At 41.6% G+C, this 25,201-nt stretch overlaps 1 protein-coding gene across 5 annotated transcripts in view; it reads left to right on the forward strand.

The window, feature by feature from the left end:
* Nucleotides 1–25,201, forward strand: part of KIF26A (kinesin family member 26A) — a 98,405-nt gene that overhangs the window by 21,152 nt on the left and 52,052 nt on the right. For 3 of the 5 annotated variants that reach the window (XM_083839432.1, XM_083839433.1, XM_083839434.1), the window contains one exon: nucleotides 12,526–13,026. In XM_083839432.1, the coding sequence (XP_083695558.1) occupies nucleotides 12,526–13,026 (501 nt within the window). Of the gene's footprint in view, nucleotides 1–7,002; nucleotides 7,302–8,469; nucleotides 8,608–12,525; nucleotides 13,027–25,201 lie in introns of those variants that run through there. The other 2 variants (XM_083839435.1, XM_083839436.1) reach the window with 2 other exon arrangements.

The raw sequence follows: 25,201 nt of genomic DNA on the forward strand, positions 1-25,201 counted from the left end.
GGGCAGTTGTTCTGATTGCTCTGGAGATGCCTCTGGCTGTCATGTGGCTGCTGCCTTGGCCGTGCTGCTTTGTTATTCTAGCTGGTCCCATTTTCATTTATTTATTTTTTTGGCTTACCTTTGATTCTGATGAATTGCTCTTGAGATTGTGGTCTTGAATAAATCTTGCCTAAGTTCCTTGTGCAGGGACTTCCATGATATGATGATGTTAATTTACTTCATTGAGTGCTGATTGAAGCGGGAGCAGTAACATCCCAGTCTGTGCCTTCTGTGCAGGTTTTTCCTGTGAATCACAGCATCAGTCTTGCGAAGTAAAACACATTTTTGAGCATATCCTGCATGATAGATTTCTCAGAGACTAGAGTTGCAGGGGTAAATCAAATATTACCAGTACTCAGCTGGTGTTTGGGATGGTGCTCTCTCTAAGCTCGGAGTCCTACAGACAACCACTCGGATTTGTCAGCTTGATTATATGGAGTAAAGTTTCTGGCCTCGCTGATATAAACTATCGCAGGAGCAAAGAACAGCATGTGTCAGCTCAGGATTTACATTACCTCAAGTGCTGTTGCTGCCTGTTTGATGGTATGTTTTTATTCATAGTACTTTAAAAACATGATTCTTTCAGAAGTACTGTGGCTTTGAAAAACATGTAGGCTCAAGTAAAAGTGAATGTTTCATAAAACACTGAAGTTCCTATTTACATTAAATAGGCCTATCAGGGTCATTGCCTTTTCTGGTTGAAATTATCAGGGCTGTGATGCGCAGGAGGCCAGAGAAGATGGTTATCTTCACCAGCCTTAAGCTCTAATGGTCTGTAGAACTGCTTCAGCACTGTCCACAATTGGAGCTGTTTGACAAGCTGTCAGATTTCATAAGGATGTTAGCAGGGGATGGTTACACACAATTTTCTGGTTTTAAATGTGTATTTACATCTGTAATCATAATAATAAGGCACCCTGGGTGGCATGTATGGTGTTTTTCTGGTGATTTACTGCAAATTTGATATAACGTTATCTATTGCCACAAAACTTGATTTTAAAATGAAGGGGAAACTTGCACATAAATTTAACTCATCACCCAGCAACTCCAAACATGCACTTCAGATTCACATTACAGAATCACAGAATATCCCAAGTTGGAAGGGACCCACAAGGATCATTGAGTCCAACTCTTGGCTGTGCATAGGACCACCCAAAAATCAGCCCACGTGTCTGAGAGCGGTGTCCAAATGCTTCTTGAGCTCTGACAGGCTCCCTGCTGTGACCACTGCCTTGGGTAGCCTGTCCAACTGCTTGGCCACCCTCTGGGTGCAGAACCTTTCCAAACACCCAGCCTGACCCTCCCCTGTCCCAGCTCCATGCCGTTCCCTTGGGTCCTGTCGCTGTCCCCAGAGAGCAGAGCTCAGCGCCTGCCCCTCCGCTCCCCTCGTGAGGGAGCTGCAGGCCGCCATGAGGCCTCCCCTCGGCCTGCTCTGCTCGGGGCTGAACAACCGAGGGACCTCAGCCGCTCCTCATACATCCTCCCCTCCAGACCCTTCACCATCTCTGTAGCCCCACTTTGGGCACTCTCTAATAGTTTTGTGTCTTATTTTATATTTTGTGGTGCCCCAGACTGCCCACTGTACTGGAGGTGAGGCCTCACCAGCTCAGAGCAGGCCGATCCCTCCCCTCGCCCGGCCAGCAGTGCCGTGCCTGACGCACCCCAGGGTACAGTTGGCCCTTCTGGCTGCCAGGGCACGCTGCTGGCTCACGTTCAACTTGCTGTCGACCAGAACCCCCAGACCTCTTTTCAGGGAGCTGCTCTCCAGCCTCTTGTACCCCAGTCTGTACAGATATCCAGGATTGAAGGTGCAGAATCCAGCTCTTGTTTTTATTAAACTTTGTATGTTTGACTGGCCAGCCCTCTACTTTGTCAAGATATCTCTGCAAGACCTTTCTACCCTAGAGGGAGTCAACATCTCCTCCTAATTTAGTGCCATCTGCAAATTTACTTGGTATACCTTTCTCTTGCACTGAAGTCATTTAAAAGAACTGTCCCTAAAATGGAGCCCTGTGGAACTCCACAGGCTGGCTGGCTGCCAGCATGATGTAACCTCATTTACTATAACCATTTGAGGCCAACCTGTTCGCCCATCATATTATGTATTTTTCTGTAAGCTGGATATTTTGTCCAGAAAGATACTGCAAGAAACAGTACCGAAAACTTTGCTGAAATCCAAAAAGATTACATCAGCTGTTTTCCCTTGGCCAGCTAGGTGGGTGATCTTATCATAAAAGGAAATTAAATTTGTTAAACAGAACTTTCCCCTTGTGAACCCGTGTTGGCTGTTACCAACGACTGCATTGACTTTCAGGTGTTTTTTGGTAACTGTCAGAATAATCTCCATAATTTTAGCAGGCACTGAAGTGTGACTGAGAGGCCTGTAATTACCAGGATCTTTTTTCTTGCTCTTCTTGAAAATTGGAACAACATTTGTCAGCTTCCAATTGACTGGGATCTCTCCAGATTCCTAAGACTGTTTAAAAATAATTGAGAGAGGTCTTGTGATGACATCAGCCAGCCCTTTGAATACCTTGGGATGAATCCCATCAGTCCCCATAGACTTGTATGTATCCAGTTGGAGCAACAAATCCCACACAAGTTCAGGGTTGACTGGGAGTTTGTTGTTATCACAGTCATGGTCCTCCATCTCAGGGCTCATCAGCGTTGAAGACGGGTAAAGAAGGCATTAAATGTTTTGCTTTATCTACCTCCCTGTTTGTGAGGTGACCATCCTCATCAAGTAATGGACCAATGTTATCTGTGGTCCTCCTTTTACTGTTAACATATTTAAAAAAGTCAGCTGCCATTATGAAATGGAGAAACACATTGGTGAAGGAGTGTTTGTTGTTGATTTGAAATTAGGAATGGGCATACATGAATTTAGGAGGAGGGAAATCCTGACTTGGTATTCGGTATGAATGTTGTGGCTTTCCTTAGGGCCCAGGTCTCACTGGGGCTGTAATTTCTCCTCTTAAAAGAAACCTTTCCTCCTCTGTACTTGGCCTTTTCCAGCAGGGGATGAGGAAGCTTCTCTTCCAAATGTCTCAGAACACAAATGAAAGTAAAAACATCCTATTATGTTGTACCTTCAATTGAACGGGAGCATAAATGTATCCTGTGATTTTTAAGCATTGTCTATATTTGTGGAATATCTATGGAAGTGACATTAGATACCATAAATGTTTAAGAGCCCTGTGAGCGTGACTGGTAGGGTGAGCTAGAGTCTTTCATCTCTTAGTTGCTGGTTTTAATAGGATCTGGCTTGAAGAGCGTTGAAAGTTGTTGCCAGGTGTCTGATTGCTTCTGTGTCTCAGGAGATAAGGCTTTTTTTGTGAGGAGCCTGAAAGAGTTTACAGAGGTATTTTAGCCAGCCACCTATGGGCATGTCTACATATACGTCTATTTTAATGTGTTCATATCTCATGTTATAATAGAGCTTATAAACCATATTAACTTGTCTTTCAAGATGCTCTGAGTATGGGTAGAGTGGCTTTTTGTCTGCTTGTGGGTACAACTGTGTTGATTTATGTTTGTAGAAGAGACACCTTAGGCAGAGGGAGTTTCTTTTCTTTGATTATACTAGCCCTTTGTGTGGGGACCTGCAATCCCAGGACCAACCATCCTGCAGGTTTTGCAGGACCTCACTGGGGCTTCTCACCCCTGCTGCTATAAGGATTACAGGTGGGCATTAGTCACAGTATTGTTGCCCTGCTGGGCTGAGGGGAGAATGAAATAAAAAAGGCAATTGCTGGCTTGTTATTTAGGTTGCACAGAGAATGTACAGTGCTTTCAGTGGTCCTGTTAGGTGTTTTAAAGGTACAAGGCTGGATACATGCTTTCTTGCTTACAATACAGTATAGCCCCTGTAAGGCTTGTGTTAGAAGTAAGTTGTGGATAAGCATTATCTAATAACATTCAGGTAGGCGCTGTTGCAGAACAGTAAGATCAACAAAAGCAGCAACAACAGTACGTTACTCTTAATAACCTTACTACTGCTACTAGTAATTCTGTTCTTACTATGTTTTTTTACATCGTGTCTTACTGTGGCACTGCTACTGTCTCATGGTCCACAATATAGCAGGTGCTGAACTTTTTGTCTAAAGAAACTGTTGATATAGGAGAAGCGTGTAAGTAAACTACAGCCATAGAACACATGGATATTTAAAGTTTTCAAGAGCCCTTAAAAAAACTAAATCTTATCATTCTTTGTTCAGCGTATACATTTAAGTTCTTGGTATCTCCATCCCTATGTCTTTTGTGGGGGTATTCAGAGAAAACCATGCTCTTTTTTTTTTGTGTGTGTGTGGTTATTTGCTATTCCTGAAAATGTGGTAGGTATGTCTCAGGGTTAGAGGAGCAATGGGTATACTGAGCGCATCTTTTGAAGGTGTTGTGAAGTGTGCTCGTGATACTGTCTGTAGAAGCATTTGGACAGATAAGCCTGAAGATGCCTATGGATTCATCTTTCTCATGCCATCCTGTTGTCAACATTTCTACTTTCTAATACAAGATCGGGCCAGCAGAATGGGGTCAAATACTACTGTGTACCAGCATCTTAGCTGAAACCAATTGAGAACCATGAACCTTGTTTCCATCCAAATATAGAGATATGGGAGGCACTAGGGCTTTGCTTTCCAACAGATAGCTGATGGCAAATTTTTGAATTTACTTGCTGAAATCCCGCTCCTGAAAAGTAATAAAAATGTAGAATCCATCTTAAAGAGCTGCTGTGGGGGGAATAGACTGGAGAGAAGTGGTGTCTTGCTAATATGCCACCAAGTAAGCAAAGGTTCTAGAGCAGACTGTTCAAGGCAGCGTGTGGCCTGCTTGTGGCTGAGGAGTGGAAGTATACTTCATCCTTCCTTTTCTGTTGATCCGATTCATCCCTGCTCAGAAGTTTCTTTGCTTTTGTTTTCTTGATTAAGTCAAAGCAAAGAGAAAAAGGGAAAACTCTAAACCACTGCAGTACTGCTTAAATTCAGATGTAAACCCAATTATTTTCAGCCAACAAGTCAGTTTTTGGTGAAGCAGTTAAACTGAAGCAGTGGCATTTTAATTAAGATGAAGAATAAGTATAATGCACTTTGTTTCTGAAGACAGACTGCCTGGTGTGCTAACTATGCACTATATGCAGCAATTTGTAGCTTGCAGGAGGAATACACAATGGGCAGCCCTTCCATTCTGAAAGCTAAATCGTTTCTGTATGGTCCTCAAGTATTCATTTACCCAACAAATAATTGATAAAATGAGCAAGTGAAAGAGACACTAAGAGGGTGTGATCCAATGCCAAGCACTGGTTTTCACAGTTGATTTTAAATCAGCATTATGCTAATGATCTTCATTTGGAAGATGTGTCCACTCCCTAACTTCTGCTGCTGAGCGTTCTTTTAATTGGATTCAGATGGTTGGACTGAAACAGTTTTAGGGTTAGTATACAGATGTCCTGAGTGCTCAAAGCATTTTTTCCCTATCCAGTATTTCAAAGCCAATATTGCTTTCACGGAGGCTGGAGTCCAGACGTTCCTGAAATCCCACATTAAAGGTCTGTCTGATACAAATGGGCACGCTTCTCCTGAGACAAATGCGGTTACAATCACTTAAATGTGCTGAAGATCTCATCTGGAGCGTTACCTCCTCTCCTGGTCCATTGGGCTGTCTGGACTGGGATGCTGGTCTCTGGCCAGTTCATCAGTGAAGGAGTCCATCTCACAAGAATTGCCATTGTGGTCTGGTTCTGAAAACATGGGCTGGTGTCTGAATAGATGTACTAGTGGAAAGAGCCTTTTGTTTTGAGTAAAATGATATCAAGAGATAATGTTTCTGAGGCATTTTGACAAGACAACATGTTTTTTGTGGTAGATGCTGCTCAGATTTTCATGCCTGTGCTGAAATTCAGAGATGCTGTATTACTGGAAAAGGTTGACTGAACTCAGGCTGTACATGGAGTAGGTATCATTCAATGTGATGAAGGCATCAGAGAGCATCAGTTTTCAGAATAATCATTCTAACACTTTTCATGAGCATATAGTTTACTTAAGTTTTAAAAAAAAAAAGGCAAAAGAGGAAAGAAGTTGTGGCTATTTATAGAGTCTAAGAGTTTCTGTGGTCTGAATTCCCATGTTTGTAGGGTAACCAAAATTTACTCTCCAGTTTCAAAAAAAAAGATGAAAAACTACTTACATTTTTTAAATGTCTAAATTCTATCAAAAGTTTTTATTATGTGATGATGAGCGTGCAACTGTTTCCCCAAATGCTTGCTGCTGTGCTAAATGATAATACAATAAAGAGAAAGAAAAACACAATGGGTGTTGGAAGACTGTTTTCATATGAACAAAATCAGTTCAGAATTTGCATTCTGAAGTTACAGTAAGCCACAGACCCGAGAGGGAAAATCAAAGGATTACTTAAAACCAACAATAAACATGCAAATTAAAAGTAATCATTTTTAAATGAAGTCACACACTATTAAAAATAAGCACAAAATTACATACTAGTTTGGATGTGTAGTTTATAGAATACACAGAATGTTAAAATTGAATCAAATTAAGAAAAACATTTTCCAAAGGCAAGTAAAATATCTGTTTAATTAGATCGTAAAGAAAGGAGATTAAAAGTAATATTTTGTAATAGAGTAATTACTATTTTTCAGAAGTAGTCAGGTTCCTGTGTGTTGATCTAAATTTAGATATGATAGGAGATCTCTTTGGGGTCTTTTGTTTTGTGTGTGTCTTTAATTATTTTAAATCACAAGCACTACCTTTATTTTGTTTTCTTTGCACTAAACACACTGTGTGGCTGTTTGCTCCCATATTCTGCTGGCTCACAAACGCCACTGATCTCAGAGATCAGCTCATACCCTCTGGTTCTGGGAGGTTAAAAGCCAAATCATTGCAGGGGACTATACAGAAGATAACAGGAAAGGCCCCTGAAACCATTGGGAGCTCAGTTGAGGTGCTGATGGGAGTCTGAGATGTAAATAAACCAGATTGCTCTCATTTCCTCTTTCCACTGTATTATGCATTCCAATAGCACTATTCATCTTTATGACAGACACCTATTGCTTTAACTTTACTGCGGGCCACTGAAGTACATTAAAGTGGGCAGGAAATGGAAATAAATAGAGTTCAGTGGAGGCTTCAGAATAACTAAACATTCTGCAGTCATTTTTAGTGTGGGGTCATGTGTGTTTTAGCAGATTGAATGTATTGCTTGACTTCTGTTATAAAGATGGCTGCTGTTTGAAGGAGATGCAGTATAAAGTAAGTGTGCTCTGATTGATATATATGTACGTGTCTTAAAATCTTTCTTTTTTCCTCAAACTCTTTGGATCACCAAAGATGAAAAGAAATAGGGTTAAGTTTCAGCTGGGTAGAGTCGATGGGGGATACATCTGTGTGCACTGCCTCAGGTTGTGGTTAGAAACAGAAAAATGGCATTGGAGATCTGAAGAAATCTTGCTGGCTGACAGCATAGGTGGAGGACCACAGTCCATTGGCTTAAAGTAATCTTCCTCTTAAAGGTAGTGAGATGTTCAGGTAGAGAGACCAGATGGAGTGTGGCCTTAAAAATGCATCCATTTGTTTACTAATCCATTTGTATTTTACTTGTTTTGGAAATGTGTATTGCTCTTCTGCTTATTCAGAGGTCTGGATGTTACCACAGACAGCTAAGTTACACTGCATGTGCCAGATACCCTTGGAAGAGGGGATTTCCAGTGAATTCTGTTCTTGTGAAAGCTTTGTGTGTTTATTTTTCCTTGATTGTTTATACTCTGATAAGACATAGGTCAGTAACTGAATGAATTTACAATATGGGTTACTTGAAGACTTAGAGCTCTTATTTTCACTCCCTTGAGATAATCAGCTACTTGGAAACTATTCTGTTTAAAAATTAAAAAACTATTAACATAGTTGCGTTTTTCCTTGATTACATTGAGTGGTATCTAGTTTTGCTGAGTACTGTGTTCTTTCTTCTCTTTTTCTGACCGTGACTTTATAGTCAAAAGCAAGCATCAACCTTCATCATATTTATCTGTGTAGAGGATATTAGTGGATATTCCACAATGTCATGTAAGATAAAAACTAATTTGTAAGCAGCACAGCAGAAATTGGGAAAGACAATTAAGACAAAAAATCATTATCATTGATCCTTCTGCACTGGGAAAGTACATTCCTTTCTCCCAAAGCGTCTTTAAAAAATGTTGTTTGCCTAGGTCTGCATTTAAGGATATACTTTAGTGTAACATTTGGTGCTTTTTCTTTCTTTTTAATTACCTTTATATCAAAAATTTAATTTAATTTGGAATACTGCTGCAGATATTTTGCATTGCGGAAACTAGCAGCAGGCAGAATTACAGGTAATTATGGGGGATGGTTGTTGGCAATTTGACTTTTCATCATTTGTTCGTTGTCATTTGTTCACACTCTGTGGATAGTTCCTCACTGAAAGGATTAGGTTACAGATGGGTGGGTGGGTATTACTTCAGTGACTTTAAGTGAGAATCCAGATGCTTTTCGGCATCCTCTCCTGTTGCTTAGTTTGGAGGTTGGAAGTCAGTAGCTGCAGGTAAGATTTAAAGTTTCTATCCTTGTTTCTCGTTTGCAAAGCTTTCTATCACTCTCTATTAACAAAACAAACAACCTAAGTGCAGGCTTTAAAAGCTTGGGAATTTACAGACTGAGGTAAAATTTCAAGCGAATCTTGAGTTTTGTTTAAGTGCATGTCACTCAAATGGACTCAGGCTCTGAAAAGCGTTGAGCTCCAGCAAGGTCATTTGGTGTTGCTTGCTTTTGGAAACCTGGCTGTTGTTTTGGTGTCTAAGCTCCAGTGGGGATTTTCAGGTACTGGCCTTTGGACACATCACAGTTGTTTTGAGTATGTCTGTAGTTTCAAGGGCAGTGGTCTCAGGCTGCAAAGTGTTTTACAGTAGAGAGATGCTGGGCTTTGTTTGTGCCCCACATGCAGCACATCGGTGTTAGCTGCACCGCTGAAAACCTGCTTGGTACTTGCTGGATTTCACAGGGACAAAATGCAGCAGTTGAGTCACACATCAGAGAGTGATGTGTGAATTAAATATTTTTTTTCTAAGTTATTGGATATGTTCTCAAATCTGAGCTTGTTCTACCTACTTTTGGTTTCAGAGAGAAAGCCTGAAGGCAAACTCCAGGCTAAAAGCAGCAGCACTGAACTACATGGGTATTTCACTATTATTTCTAGCATGAGCACGACCCTGCTTTCCCACGTTTACTGTCTTTCCCGGTTCAGCTAGGAGCCACTTGCAGACCAGGTCTGTATGTGCTTATCCTTGTGTGGGTAATTTGCATGTGTGCGCTTAATTTTCCAGGAGCTTGCAAGGTCGCTTGTGTATGTTAAAGCCGCTTGCTGAGGAGCACTGGTGAACTCGGGCATTTTGGAAAATTCTTGCTCACATAGGTACACACAACTCCTGCTGGGGGCTTGCTGGGCTCCCCAGTGCGGTTGTCCGTGGTGGGGCCTTTTATTTTGCTCATCTAAAAATGTTGTAATGTTGAATAACTAAAATTTGTACGCAAAAGTTAAGAGGGCAAGACAGAAATCAGGCTTTTGGTTTCTGTAGTGGGAGGGGAATCTGAATGTTACTGCATGACAGCATTTTGCTTGCCTTCTTTCTGAGAAGATAAGAACAGCATTTGGAAAGCTGGTGTGAGAAACAGCACAGTTTGTTTATACTGTGCAAGAGTGAAGGAATCATAGTCTCTGTAGCACATCAGAAAAAGGTGGTTTTGGAGCACCATGTGGAGTAGAGGCTAATACGTTGCACACTTGAGTTTTGTGCCAGTGCCCCGCTTTGGCTGGCTCACCTCCCTGCTGGCAGAGCCACGATGAGGGTGGCTTTAGCTGCTCCCTGTGCTTGTAACACATTTGGTCACAGCATTTTATTCCTTTCCTCTGTAAAACATGAGAGGGCAACTTCCATCCAGCCTCGTTAGGGCACAAGCTGCTGAATCGGGGGCTCCCCAGGACCAGGTGTTGTCACTGGGTAGTAAAACCTCTTTAATGGGGCTGGCTTAACTTTTAAGTTAGCACTAATGTTTTTAACAGTAACTTGCGTTTCCTCTGCCCTTCACGCCCAACCATTAGCCAGGTGTTTGTGTCGCAGGGAATGGAAAAATAAAAGTAATCTAACCACACAGCTGGGCTCTTGGTGAGGAAGGAGCTGGAGGAGGGAGAACAGCCACAGCCACCAGCAGGGCAGTGGGCTACAAGACTGCTTGCGAGGGCCTGGCAATTAGAAATGAGACAGCTTTTTTTTTCGTTTTTCCTAAATATAAATGCATTGGAAGGTTTAAATCTGGTATTAGGTGTGCTTGTACTGCTTGTTTTGTGTAATTTTTTAAATAAATCAAGTTTTCCTCCCCCTTTAACATGGCATCCACGCAGTTTCCTTTTAACTGCAATACGGGCCTGACTCTGATCTGCCTTACGCTGTAAACTGTGTTTATGGAGCTGGAATTGGGGGTCATTAATTTTCTTTACATCAAAAGAAAGTCGTTTCTTTTAAATGAGAAGCCTGCTTCACCTAGTAATTCGCTTTAATTGCTCATTTGAAACTTTTGACATTCGATAGCAATTTAAGCGTTGCCAGATGAGGCCTATGCAGGCGGGAGCTGCAGGTGCTTCCTTGGGTGCCAGGCTCCAGTCACAGCGGCGAGCCCAGGCCGCGGCCGGGCGGCGTGGCGCTGAGCTGGGGTATTTTGGGGTCTGTGTGGGTCGCTGCTGCGTGTTGGCGACTACAAGAGCGTGCTCGTAGGGGTCTCTTGTGGAAGCCTTTCTGTGGAGTGCAGGGCTGATTGTTTTTCTTGGGAGCTAGAAGGCATGGTCTTTGGTTAGCCTGAGGCTCAACAGTGCTCGCAGGGCTGCCTTGTGATGTTTTTCCATCCTGCTGGAGGGCTGCTGGGTTAGAAAAAGGTTTCTGAATTATTAATTACTCTTTTTTTCCTCGACTAATACGTGTTAATTTAGTGTTGCTGTCTTCTGGGAGGCATGGAGGGAAAGAATTTTCTTTCTCAGGAGGATAGGGAAATGGTGCAACTTCAACGGCATTTCCACCAGGATCTAAACCTCAGTAAAGAGAAGAGAGACAAAAATGAAACACTATTTTTCACTTGAGCTTGTGAACTCCTTCACTAATGTGAATGCAATGCATTGTTCAGTCTGCAGCAGGAGTAGCTTTCCTTAGCCTGAGAGGTATCTCGCCCTGTACAACCCCCCCCCCCCCCCAAGTAAACAATAATTTAAATTATCATGGGAAAACTAACTTTTGTTAGTAGCTTTTGGCTGTGGAGTGATGTGGTGCTAAATACACACAGTAGTTTATATCAACACAATACTGCATTTTGCGAGATAAATCAAAAATTATTGCAGGAGCAGTCCAGCTAGATTTGCTGCTGCTGGAGAAATTGGTCAGTGTTTTAGGGTTTTCTGAATTCAGAGCGAAGGGAAATAGCGTAGTTAAAAGAGAATAATGAGCAAAGCCGAAGTACAAGTGCCAAGACTTCTTAAGAGTTTTATTGATGTGTGTTGTAATTAAAACCAGAATTAGTTAGTTTTCTAATAGGACATTAATTTCTTTGAGAGCAATTGCAGTTTGGCATAAAGTAAGACATTTTTAAAAGGAATACTGATCTAGGGATACCTCCAGCATATGTAGAAAGGCTGGCTTACCAGCTTTGCATGCCCTCATTATGAACAAGCAAATTAAATATTTTCACTTAAAATAATTGTGCAAATAAACCTTTGGCTGTTCTGTGATTTCATTAAAACCTTAATTGTTTAGAGAGCTTCACAAGAGTGTGTGAAGTTCGGTCAGTTTTAGTGCACGGCATTCGTCTTGATAGCAGATTTACAGCAGGGCTGGCTTTAATCTCCTGCCTGATCTTTCCAGTAGCAGGCTGGGGATGAGAAGGCGTTTGTATGTTTCAGGAGATAGGTAACCCTATCTCTGAACTGGAAACACAGACCTGGGTTTTAAAATTTTTGGACAGCCTTAAAATGAACTAGCAAGGGGGGGATGGGGGAAACAAAAATAGGTGTTGCTTTTAAATCAGCTTCTTAGTGTGCACATTGTCACACCTTCACACATGGCTGTAGCCTCAAATCTATTTCTCATCAAAGCAACTGCAGCGTAAGGGAATATTGCTACCATCTGGGTTTCAAAGATCAGAAATAATGGTCCTCGCTAGCAGAGGAGCCAGCTGTGGGCAGTACCATGTAAACTGTTTTTTATGCCACTTGATTACTAATTTTTGAGGGTGAGGACAACAAAACGTTTACCAGGTCATACACCAAGATTTATGAAATACTCCAGAGTCTCGCTTTTCTGGATTTCAGGTGGTGGTGTGCCTTGGAAATTCTTTATGATATTTGTAGGGTCAGCATCTCAACTACTGTTGAGACTTTGTGTTGTTTTGACTCAGTATGCTTTTTTTTTCTGCCTTTCTTTAGGACCCACGATTATCAGCTTTAATTTTTGACAAGCTTCAAGTGCCTGACTATTTACAGAAAAACAGGAATGAAGGAGAGAGCAGATGCGAAACTTGTGCCACTCACTTGAACCAGCTGAAGCAGGAAGCCATTCAGATGATGCACACCCTCAGTCAAGCCAGCTACCCAGAAATGCCCGACCTCCCACCCGGCGCCACGGCAGTGACCAGCATGGTACCAAGGGTGGTCACTGTCTCTTCACAGAGGGACCTGCCACTCATTGCTGGGCAGGTGGGCAGACAGCCTGGAAAATCGCCGAATCTCTTCTCTGGGGCAGAGAGGAAGAAAGGACTTGGATGGTCTCAAGGCACAGGCGGTTTTCCAAACTCCAGCGTTCAAGTCACAGTGGCTCCCAGTGGCCTCAGTGGTGCTCTGAGTTCAGTCACCATCCAGGCTCAGCAGTACCTCGAGGGCATGTGGAGTATCTCCAGGGTGAACAGTTTCCTGCCTCAGGCTTGTCTAGTAAGTAGTGATAATGCAGATGCACAACTTCTGTTTATTTGTGTGTGGGCAAAGATAAATTTTGAGACGTATCTATATTTCTCAGAGGGGATCAGCTAATAGTATTCTAAGTCATGTTTCAAGAACTGAAGAGCTGAAAAAGAGCTTTGAACCATGTTCTGTCAGATGTCACAAGGAATTTGTTTTCTTATCTCAGATGGTGAGATCCTTTCCTCAGATGTTTTTGCACCTATTTTAGCTTTACGTATACAGGTGCTGTTATTTGGCTGTCAAATACCCACTGACCTCTTCAGAAAAACATAAAAGGCCAAGTTTGTCACATAAGAAACCTGTGAAATTCATGGGAGTTATATCGAAGATGAGCTTGACCCTCAAGTCTAGCACTGAACTTCTACTGTGTTCAATTCAGCAGATGGTGTTGATAGACTGCAATGGGGAGGATTAATCTTCAGGTTAGGCGTGTTACAAAACAGCTTGCTGTGAGGGAGGATGTTCAGAAGGTTGCCTCGGTGCCACGTCCCTGTACGTCCCTGTAAATGTTATTGCACTTGGATTCTAAGTGTTAAAGTTGGTTTTAAACAAGTCCTGTATTTGGTGTACATTTTAAGATTTCTTGTGAGAAAGGAAAAAGCTTTATTAGAGGTGTATGTTACCTTCAAAAGCAAGTTCATTACAGATTTGTGACCATGTATGGAATGCTGCTAAGAAGAAAAGGATATACAAACTGGCTTTGACTATTTATTCCTAAATGATTTTCCTATGATAGTCAACAGGGGAGTGTGAATAGAAGTCATTCTTTTCGCATAGACATTGCTGCCGATCTTGCAAGACCACAGATCTTGGTGCTAGTCAGCTTTAAATTTAACATAATGCCTTATGTACTGTTGTATGTAAACACTACCTAATATTGCTTGGTAGCTTCAGCTGGTTGAGCTCCAAAATCATCAGAGAAAAATGTTTAAGAGTGCTGTTGTGTAACATCACTTCTACAGAGTGGCTGTTGTTTCCTTCCTGAGAAGTCTTGGAGACTTAATTCCTCCCATACTTCTCTTTCGTATGGCTATTTGTGAATGCACACGTTTCCCACCATTGAGGGAACCCCACCTAAATCCAGTGAATCTTCAATGGTGTTGAATCACTCTCCTTGAGGAAGAGGAAAAAAATATCCCATTCAACTCTTCATAGTACATGAGGAACTGCTGATATGAGTGCTGTTCTCTGTTCATTCCTTTTCTGCCCTTATTCATATTTTAAATAATTCACTAACTGCCAGCTCCAAATTTCTTCCTGCTTAACCATGCTGACTGATAGATGTGGTTTCCCCTAACCACTCCATTATTCTATGATAAAGCTGAGCTACCTCATTTAACCCCTGTGAAGGAAAAAATATGTATAAGGCAACAGAGCTTAAGTGTGATCTAGAAATGTGCAAAAAAGCTCAGCAGCCTGGAAAACAGTGACCTTTAATTAAAGGGCAAACACTGCTAGACTGTGAGTGTTGGAAGCTGCTTGGATGTGATCCAGTCATCTGCAAGAACGGTTTAGAGTTAGAAGCGGCTTTTGGAGGAGAAAAGCTTTTTTATTTCTTATTTAAGACCACTGTGTTTACTGAAGACTCAATTGTTCATCTGTATCCAAATTGTCCTTTCTGTATATTTCTGAATTCTCCTACTGCCTTTTGTATTATTAAGAACCCTGTGTCTGATGGAGCTGTCTGGGTGCATAAGGCAGAAAGTGCCTCCCTGTCCCTTTTCCCTGGAGGAATCACAAGTGTCAGAGGAAATAAGGTTGGTGGGATTTCAGGAATTAGATGGTCTGTCCCTAGTCTAGGACAGCATCTGCTGCAGAACAGTGGATACTGTCTAATGCTTGTCTCACCCCATCTTCCAATTTTGTGAAGATTGAGATTTCATAAGTTCTGACGATTGTCAGCTCTCAACTTGCTTTCCAATTTCTTTTTTTTAAAGTTAATCTCCGCTGCTGTATTTTAAACCCATGATTCCAGCTAGTTTACATGGAGAAGAGTTTATTCAGTTCCTCTTCGTACCTATTCTTTTCTTTTGTATTCAAGGTTGATTGTCTTGTTTCTCTTCAGTCTTTTCCTTAACAATAAAACAAACTATAAGCATTCAGCCTTTCCTTGTTACTCGTGATTTCTGGACTTCTGATGACTCTTGTAACTCTCTAGATTGCCTCTTCTTTGGCTCATGTCCGTCTAAACACCAGTGCTGCAAGCAGGGTATTTTGTTACACCTGAGGCCTCATTGAAATGAGTTGGATGGATAGCTCTGAGTTTTTGGATAACTCCTCAGTTTCACCAGAATCAGAGAAAATCTGAGTTTCGTCGTTGTGGAGCAAATTTTCAAAATGTGGAACTGGAGTAAGACATGAACTGGTCTGGTTAGAGGAATTCTGGAGGAAGGAAGAGAAATGCAGTGAAAACAGTAGCACTGAATGTATTGTTTGTTATGTGCAATGTGACTCTGTCTTGGAGCCCTCAAGATAACTGCCCAAAAGAAGAAAAGATAGCCCATGCCTTGAGGAGTTCATGGTCTTAGTTGAGATACAAGTTACTTTGACCACTCTGTAAATACTCCTGTTTCACGTGGAGTCTGTAGTTATCCCTTTTTTCCCCTCACTGGAGGGTTCTTCCTGAAACAAGCCTGTACTCCTTGGAAGGCAACTGTTATCCAAGTGCTTCACATCTCAGTGGTTTAACTTTGTGCTACACACGAAGCAAGCATGATTCATTTTCTAAAGACTGGATGACAGATGCAGATGAAAGCTGGGATTTGTCTCAGCTATTTTCAGCTGCCAAAAAGACAGGTGTTTATTCTAAGCTAATTACTGAGGCTTCCTTAATAGTAGTGGGAGAGCAACAGGCACCTCTAAGAGGCACTTTATTATTCTCATCTTGGATGTCTGTCCTGGTTCATTCTGGACATCTGTCTTGGCTCACCTTGTCTGCCGAAGATGCCTGTTGCTTTCTGCTGGTACCAGTAGAGCCCAGCTGGGTGATGTGGAGCAAACGCTGCCTCAGGCAGCTGGCATGGCATGCTTTGTGCCCAGTGCCTTGCTGGGGTAAAAATGCACCACGGCAAGTGGCTGCAAAAACCTTAGGAGACCTTGTATCTACAGATGTTTCTCCAGGATCCATATTTTTTTATTTATGGTCAGTTTTAATAGTGGCGATATTGGAATTGTCTGTGGAGAGAAAAAGATGACTTGATTTCTGCTTATCTCCCTCCCCAAACTCGCATGTATTACCTTGTAATGTCACTTACGGTTGCAAAAACACTTCTGGGCTGAATGTTTGGGGTCAGAAGTGCAGGACGTCGTAAATTTTTAATATATGTTTGGAGTTCAAGTGTGAAAATCCATTATATAGATTATAAATTTTTTGAACAGGAATGCATTTTTAAAGTGTAGTGTGGGTGCTGCTCAAACCGAAATAATAACTGTGGGCTTCAGGAGCTGTGAAGAGGAACAATAATTAAGGATCTGGAGGAAGGTCCAGGAGGGGAAGACTGGGATTGCAACCAGAGTGCAAGAGGTGAAGATGTAATCAGCTGCTTTACCCAAGTGGCCTGTTATGAAAAATTGCATAAAATAATCACCAGTAGCAGTGATAAGTAGTTTGACCAGACAGCGAGCACTGTGGAGGGGAGGGAGCTGACATAACTCCATGTAAGACAGTTGATTTGTAGTGGACGACTGACAACTGTAATTAACAAATAGTTCTATATTGATGTTTTTAATTCTAGACCTGACAACTGAATACAAGGTTACTACTCAAACGAAAAGGCATGTTAGCAGTGCTCGTCATTACCACGCTGTTTAACACAGAGAAGTAAGGGGAATTTAGGCTCCCTACATGTGTTGGAATCTGGCTGAGATGTAGAAAATTAAAGCCACTGAATATACGTTGCACATCTATTAAAAGTATCTGTATGTATTGCTTATTGTAGGAAAAAGAGGTCCCACTGCATGCTTTGAATTGACTGTTATTAGTACGCAGTATTATATTGAATACAAGTGGTAATGTAGCTGTGCCATGTGCTGTAAAGACATCACAGTGAAATAGAGCTTGTTTTGCAAATCGCTTTTTCTTTCATCTTATGCAAAATGAAATCCTTGACACACTGTATTTCTAGTTTGAATATACACAAATGGTGCTAGTTGTAAGGCAAAATACTGTGTCTCCTTAAATCTTTACTAGTTGCAAAGTTGCTTTAAAAATATATTAAAAAAATGCTTCATCAAAAAGTACTGGAAAAGTGAAAGTGACTTAAGTAGAACTTTAAAACATATGTATTTAAAATTGAAAATTTATCAGTAGTCCAATGTAAGTCCATGAGAGTATTTGTAAATTTAAAGTTAGGTGTATGTTTATGGCCAGATGGAGTGATTTTCTTCAACTAGGGGTGGGGAGGGTTAGGGGGTAAAGGGGGAGAAAGAGGACTTAACCATCCATTTGTACATGCTGCGGGTATGCTCTAAAACTAAGGGAGTTATGTTCTTTTGTTTTATGTGAAAAATCTCTGAAAGTTGATTTAGCCACAATTTAAGCTTTCCTGGAGTTCTTAGGAATCAGTCTTCTGCTTACCCTAATGTAAACCAGATGGATTCATTTGAGGATAGTTCAGCCCTTGTTGACTTTCCTGAAATCCTCTTTGTTTGTTTATAGCAAGGATGACTTACATTTTGCTTAGGAGATGAAATAAAAAGCTGACTATGGAGAATGGAAGAATGAGAAGATTTACTTTCCAGCATTTACTTTTTTACATTGATAAATGTCATACCAACTGGATTTCTAAATTAATATTTAAAGTCTTTCTTGATAGCTTTCTCAGTGACCTTTTATTAATACTATGCGTGAAATATATTTTGTAATGAAACAATTAAAATATAGTGCTTTGACCATAAATTTTGTCTGTGAGACGTTTGGATGACTTTGAGCTTTGAGACATTTCTCAGACTCCATGGATAACATCTTGGCTCTGCAGAAGTCAGTAGCAAACCCCAGACTGGTAGTGGGGCCAGGACTGCATAGAGGCTGTTCTATTTTCTCTTTAGCTTTAGTGGTGGTTGTGTTACTGCCCTTGCAGAGGAAGTACATAAAGGAAGGGGGGTGACAAAGAAAAATCTTCAAAGCTAGTGTTGGTCACTCTCCGTAACAAGTCCGAACAGCAGAAGGAAACCTTTTGATCCAAGTAAATGCTCTCTCATATTAACTTAATTTTATAGCCCCTATGTAAAAGACCTTTCCTGACGCTGTTGTGTCTCAGATGGGCACAGTTCCCTTCCGTAGCGCTTTGTTGCCTTAGTGAATGTAGAGGGAGAGGTGTGATGTGGAAGGACAACACTGCTACCAGCACCTTACATTCAGAGTTGCAAGAGAGACCTTGTCTCAGCCATCAGGTAGCACATCAGCCTGGAAAACAAAGAGATCCAGCCTCGTACATGCACATAAAAATGTAGCCCACTGTACTGTGTGACTGCTAAGGGCTCTTTTTTTGTAGATTGATCCCAGTGTGGGATGCTGAATATGAAAATGAGCTCGAAATGACTTTTTAAAGTATAGCTCAGGTATCAGAGTGACTCAGGAAAATGGTAAGAATTGACAGAAGGGGTATTGGCTACAAGATGGAAACGAGCACTTCTGTAGGTGAGGGTGTGGATCTTTATATTGTGTATTTGAACCTGCCATAGTGTTGGTTTTACAGTTGTGGGACAGGGTAACTATCCTCAGGACTCAGACCCTCTCAAGGCTCAAATTACCACCTGAAAACAGTTCTTTTGATCCTTCACCCCTCTAGGCTAAGTGGTTATTATTACAGCTCTCACAGGGAAGCAAGTCCAGACTAGCTTTTGTTGACAACTGAAGTCAACAAGCAATAATAAAGAATGTTGGCCCAGACTTCACCTATACTCATCAGGGGCAGATTTAAGACAAGCAGATTTCAGAGGTTATTTGCAAATGATAATACACAGAATTTACCTTTGTTGGGTCTCAGGTTATCTCAAGGCCTGTTGCTGACGTTAATTGCCTTCAAACTCCCAGAGGTTCTCAGGGTAACTTCTGAGGAGCTCCCTGAGAACGTCATGGGTTTAGGCACTGCCTTTTTCAAAGTAGCAGGGAATTTAGGTCCACACTCCCTCTCATCTGGAAAACGTATCATAAACTACACTGAAGGAGAAAAAAAAAGCTTTTTTTTAACCCCAGGTTTTAAAATTATCTACTCTCCCATTTGAAATTGTTTCTTTAGGATGACCATTTCTCTTCACCCAGTTCACTTCAGTTTCTTTTGCTTCCTACTAGTACACTTAAACTGCACGTATTAACTGAATGTTAATCTATGCATCCCACTCCCCCCAACGTTAGAAATCACCTTACAAGAAAGTTTCTTACTTTTTGACGAGCTCAGAAATGTCCTCCAGCAGAGTAAGGCTGGAGTAAGATTGATCTAGAGTAAGATTAATATCTAATCTGGAAGTGCTTTCGTGAGGCTGCCATTGTTCTGCATTGGCTATGTTGGTTGTTAAGTGTGGTCTTCAGTTGGATGATGCCATGCAGTTTCAGAGGCAAAAGCAGCTGAGGAGCCAGATAAATTGAGGCTGAGCTCAGACCTAAGTCACATGAAGACCGGTGGAGGAAAAGACTTTTGCAGAGGTCTCTATGCCATGTGGAAGGAACTGATCTGCATGGCTGGATACAAGTGTGGATTGCCCAGTCATCCTGCTTGTGCAAAATAGGATTAAACATCGCACATTTTTTTTTGGAAAGCACTTTGAATTTAACATTTGCTCCATAATCTGAGTACTGGTATGATGGTGTATTGAGGTTGAGGGACTCCAGGTGGTCACGCTGTGCACAGTGTGAGCATCTTTTGTTGTTTTGTGATATGAGCAGCTGAATATGTGGTATGAGCAGCTGAACACGTGGCAAATAGTGTTACTTGCAACTGGAATCACTGAATACCCTGAGTGGCAGCTTTTGAAAGGAAGTTTAAAAAGCATCGATACAAAATGTATCTACATTTCTATTTGAGCACTTGGGAGAGAATTTATGATGTATAGATAGAGTTCATAGATGTTTCAAGCATTTCATATGTGCGTTTAATGGAATGGATTGCCACTTTACTGAACATAGTATTAAATCGGCTCTGTTAATTGAAAAAGATTTTTCACATTATTGCTAATGATGTGACACAGTTTTGTTAGAGATGGTGCATAAAACAGTGCTACTTGAAGTGACATTAATGTATGCATTTAAATTCCTTCTTTTCCATTTATGTGCATTATTGATTTTATTTCATTGCTGGGGAGATAATGGATTTATAATTAGAGTACAGTCACTGTAATCAATGATGAGATTATTAGACTTATAAATAGAACTTTAAAACTGCGATGAGGTAATTTCCCAGTGTAACGAAGGATCAATAATTAGAGGTTTGCTTTGAATCTTAAAGTAGTACTTGTAAGATTTGAGCGTGAAATACTTCTAGGGAAGTGAGTCCATATAAATCATTATACAAATTGATGTTGCAGTTTTGCCTTTTTCCGAAGTTGGCCAATTTTTTTTATTACTGCTTTACTTTGATGCTTGAATGCTTATGAGTTAATTCCTCTGGGTTTACACAGCTTCCGCTGTCTCAAAATTGGACAAGCTTGTTCTTTTCTGATAACTAATTTGAAGGAAGTGTTTGAAAGGTGACATAGGCAGGAGCCCGTTGCTGTATTTTTGGTGCTGTTGGGCAAAGATCGTGGGTCTGCTATTCAGAGGTTCTCCCCCTTCTGCTTCTCAAAAGTCGGGGTGGTAAAGTTGGTCAAGGCAGTCAGCTGTTGTAGGGAGAAGATAGTGAGAGGATGAAGATGGGGAGAGGGGGCCCTCATGATGCTTGCCTTGGGAAGGGTCTGAGTTTAGCTGATCTCTGCAGAGTAGCTGTGAAGATACTGTCTTCCTTCTGATCAGCCTCTCCTGATGACTCTGAAGTACTTGTGGGGTCCTATGGGAGTTGCACAGCCTCCCTGCTTCTTGTTAAGCTACGAAAGACTCTAGCGAAAAGATGGACGTGAATGATAAGAACATAAGAAATATCCTACTGGGTGTGAGCTGCAGCACATCTTGCCCAGGGCTGTCTCCAGCAGTGGAACAACAAAAGGTGTTTAGGGAGAGCTGTGGAGCCTGGCTTCTTTCTGCATTCTGCTCATAACACTCAGCCTGAACAGCTGGGGAAGTCTGAGGGACACACCTCTGTCTGTTACCTCTCTGTCTCTGCTTATAGGCCCGTTGTCCAGGAATTTATCCAATTCCTCTCTGACCCTGCTGACATTCTGTGCCTCCACGACCACCTTTGTCAGCAGGTTCCATGAGTTTGCTACCCTAGTACAAAGAAGTACTCGCTTTCTTTCATCACCTTTAAACTTAGACCCAATTAGTTTCGTTGGCTGTCACCTGTACCTCGTAATACAAGTATGGGTGAACAGCAATTCTTCATTCAGGCTATCTACTACCTCAGTGACTTGGTAGACCTCAGACAGATGCCTCTCAGCCTTCCCTTCTCTCAGAGATAGTCCCAGCCTCTTTCATCTGTCCTCCGAAGGCAGCTGCTCCATCCTCTCGACCATTTGACAGACTTGTTTGCCTGTCATTTCCATAACTCCACTACCTCTGTATTCAGATGCAGGACTAGAACTGCACCAGCTACTCAAAATGCGGACACCCCCCTTCTTTGTTCTTAGTACCCTGCATTGTGATGTCCAAAATCTGGTGTTTTCTTAGCTGCTGCTACATCTTCAACTACAGGTTTCAGAAAACTGTCAATAACTCTTAGATCTTCCATGAGCTGTAACTGCCAGATCTGAGTTCAGCATTCACAGAAGATCCCGAGTTGGAAGGGCTGCGATGAGGTCGCCTCCAAGCCCTCTCTGGGCTGAACAAACCAAGAGATCTCAGCTGCTCCTCATACATCCAGACCCTTCACCATCTTTGTTGCCCTCTTCATGTAGCCAGGGCTTGCATCTCTTCAAGTGAGATACTAGGCAATGGGTGCCTTGTACTTAGTAGCTGTCAGGTAAATTGTTCTTGAGGGATGCTCTCTTTAAAGCAGTTATATGTGGCATATAAGCACTTCAAGCATGATTGAAAAAGAAATTAGGTATGACAGTCTTCTGGCCACATTTGCCTTTTATTTGCTGACATTATATGTCAATCATTATAATAACATAATAAACATATTCAAATTGTATTAATAAGGACCTGTAATTCTTGGGAACATGATTATTCCATTTTGTAGAATAGAGAAAGCAAGGCATGGTGAAACTTTGGTTAAGTTGCCTAAAGTCATTGAGAAATTGTATTTTACTGCAGCATCAGGAAGGCGACATAAGTTCTTCTGCTTCAAAGGTCTGCACATGTCCTGTGCTTTGTTGTTAGAGATGCTTGTGGCCTGTGGAAGTCAGTCCTAATGGAAAAGCATTTGTCTTCTAGCAGGAAAACAAATCCTAAGCTAATGGAAATTTGCACTATTGTGAGCTTGTTAATGAATTCCTTTGCTTGCTCATATCAGCCTCTGACAAAAAGCAGGGATTCAACTGTACATTTCTCCATTTGAATAAACAGTTCATTTTTAATTTTGACCACAATGGTAAATTAAAATACCCTGAGCAGTACACAGCTATGTATTTTGGCTTTGGAGGCTGTAGCTATTGTAATACATGTCAGCAGAGAGGGCTTTGAGCAGCATTTTCTGATGCTTGCCTTGAGGCATTAGAAGAAACAGTTCCTCTAGTCTGGTTGCTTTAAACTGACTGCACATGTAAAGTCCTGATTTTGAGTGTGTTTATATTCAGCAGGATCTATGCCCTTCTTGATACCTCTTTTTCATGTTCCCCAACTTTCTAAGTGGTGGGTTTTGCACGTGCAGATGGGGGGGGGTGACGTTTGTGTGACTGGTGGTCAGAGAGCTGTGAAGGAGGATAAAGAGAGCACTGCTTGCTGCATCTTCCTGCGCTGCTGTTCCCCGTGGTTGAAATGTGAGGCCGCTTGTGTGGGTGCTGAAGCTCTGGCCATAGAAGGCTGTGGGAGAATGAGAGGGGATGGTGTCATTGCACAGGTGTGAAGGGAAGTGGGAGGGCTGCAGGTTCATCATTGCCCCCGGCATCTTTGTAGTACCAGAGCTCTGGCTGCAGAGACCTTCCTGCCTGGGAACATGAGAAGACTGAAGGAAGGAATGGGTGCTTCGGAGGAAAAGGAGGCTTGCCCACAACCTTCATAAATCTCTCTGGAACCTAACAACACAGTTTAGCTGAGGTGTGGGATGGGATGATATCAGGAGCCCCTGGTTATAGGGGAAAAAAGCTGCCTTTTCTTCCTTGTATTATTACTAAAGATATCAGTGCTGGAAGTACTTTGGGTGTTCATGTCCTGCAGCTGAACAGTGATGTCCTTCCAGGAAGCACAGACTGCTCATGATTTCTGATAGTGAAAATTTAAAACCTTAAACTGTGTTCGTAATTCAGGTATTAGTCCAAAAAGAAAGGGCTCTGAGGTTGCTTTTGGGTCTCCTACATTACTTTCCTGTCTGATAGTAAACGGGCCTTCATATTTCTGTTTAAATCAACTTTTCTGTGATTTTCCCCTTCTGCCTCATCTTTAGAGATCAACAATAAGCCAGGCATTAGTAACTCTCATAGAAAATCTGGATTGGGGAAAGGGATGTTATGCTCTGCAATTTATGAACATCGTGTGTTCAGTGCGACTCAAAGTCTGAAAGTACAGGTTTAGGCATTCTTGTTACCACATCGCAGCTGCAGGTTGTAAAATGACTTCAGTAGTGTATTGTAGTTATAAAATGCCCTAGTTATTTTATAATGAGCCCCAGCAGAAACATTGTCAAAGGATAGTAAAAAGTTTGTCCAGAACACGTTTCACTTCAACCTGATGTATACTGCACGGTTAACTTTATGTGATGCTGGTCAACCTGGGAGGGAGACATTTCACATAGAAGATGTATGCAGGACTTATCCGCGCTTGAGGGGAAGGAGGGTTTATAGCATGTGCATTGCCCAGGTAGAGATTTACGTCACATTTGTTCCAGCTAGTAGGTCATAAGGATTTTAGCATAAATCATGTAGGGGGGGAGTTATTATTTTACCATATACAAACAATAACCTTAATATATTGTAAAATTGTTAAATCAAACAGTTTTTACAGTTTAATTGGCTGTGACGTTCTAGTCTAAAAGTGGAAAATAGCAAGTTAAAGTGAATACTTAAAATTCTGCTGGTCTGTCTGTGAGTTGAAAAGGGGTAAAAACAGCCTGGGAGAGGGGGGATGCCTCAGCAGAGACTGAGGCTTGATCTTGCTAGAGCTTCACCTGTGATTCACCAGTGAAATTCTGCTGAATGCTTTCATCATGGGACCAATTTTTGGAAATAAAATAAATGGTATTGAGTTCTGACTTTGGTTACACTGATGTCTATCAGACATGTTTTTGTAATTTTTTTCCCTTCCCACTTCTGTGAATTCATCCTTAAGGACAAAGTATTAATACTTCCACTTAGACATTGTATCCGATTACTTTCTTTTGCAGCTCTATCCAGACTTCTGATTTTCTTTTTACAATCACAGTGCTGACCAGGGAATGATCTATTTTTCTCTGCGTGGATTTTTATCTTCCTGTGTTTGCTTTTTTCCTGTCACCAGGCTCACATTTTGCACAAGTTGCAGGGACAAAGTGACAGCACCTAATTTGGCTTTTTTTGGGGTCTGTGAACAAAGATCAATGTCCAGAGAATGGAAATACTCAGGAAAGTGGAAACACTATGGCTTAGTTTTTGGCTTTGCACTTCAAACTTGCTGAGAGCTTGTTAGAGTTGTAATTGCCCTTTAGATGGTAATGACAGCATACTGCATACCTGGAAATTAAATCTATGGCCAACCTTTCTACAGTATGATTTAGACAAGCCTGACTTGTTTAAACCTGGGCAGATGTTTCCAGCCACCTGGTCACAGCAGGGAGCCCATGTGCTGGGAATCGGGGATGGGGCGGGGGCTGCCCTGCTCTGCCCAGCACATCTCCGCAGCCCGAGGATGTCAGGTTGCCTCTGTCTCTTCTTGCCCTCGCCCTAAGCCTTCGGGCAATTTAACCAGGAGCAATCTGTGCTGCGG

Source organism: Anser anser (genome assembly GCF_964211835.1).
Source record: "Anser anser genome assembly, chromosome: 5".
Lineage (NCBI taxonomy): Eukaryota > Metazoa > Chordata > Aves > Anseriformes > Anatidae > Anser > Anser anser.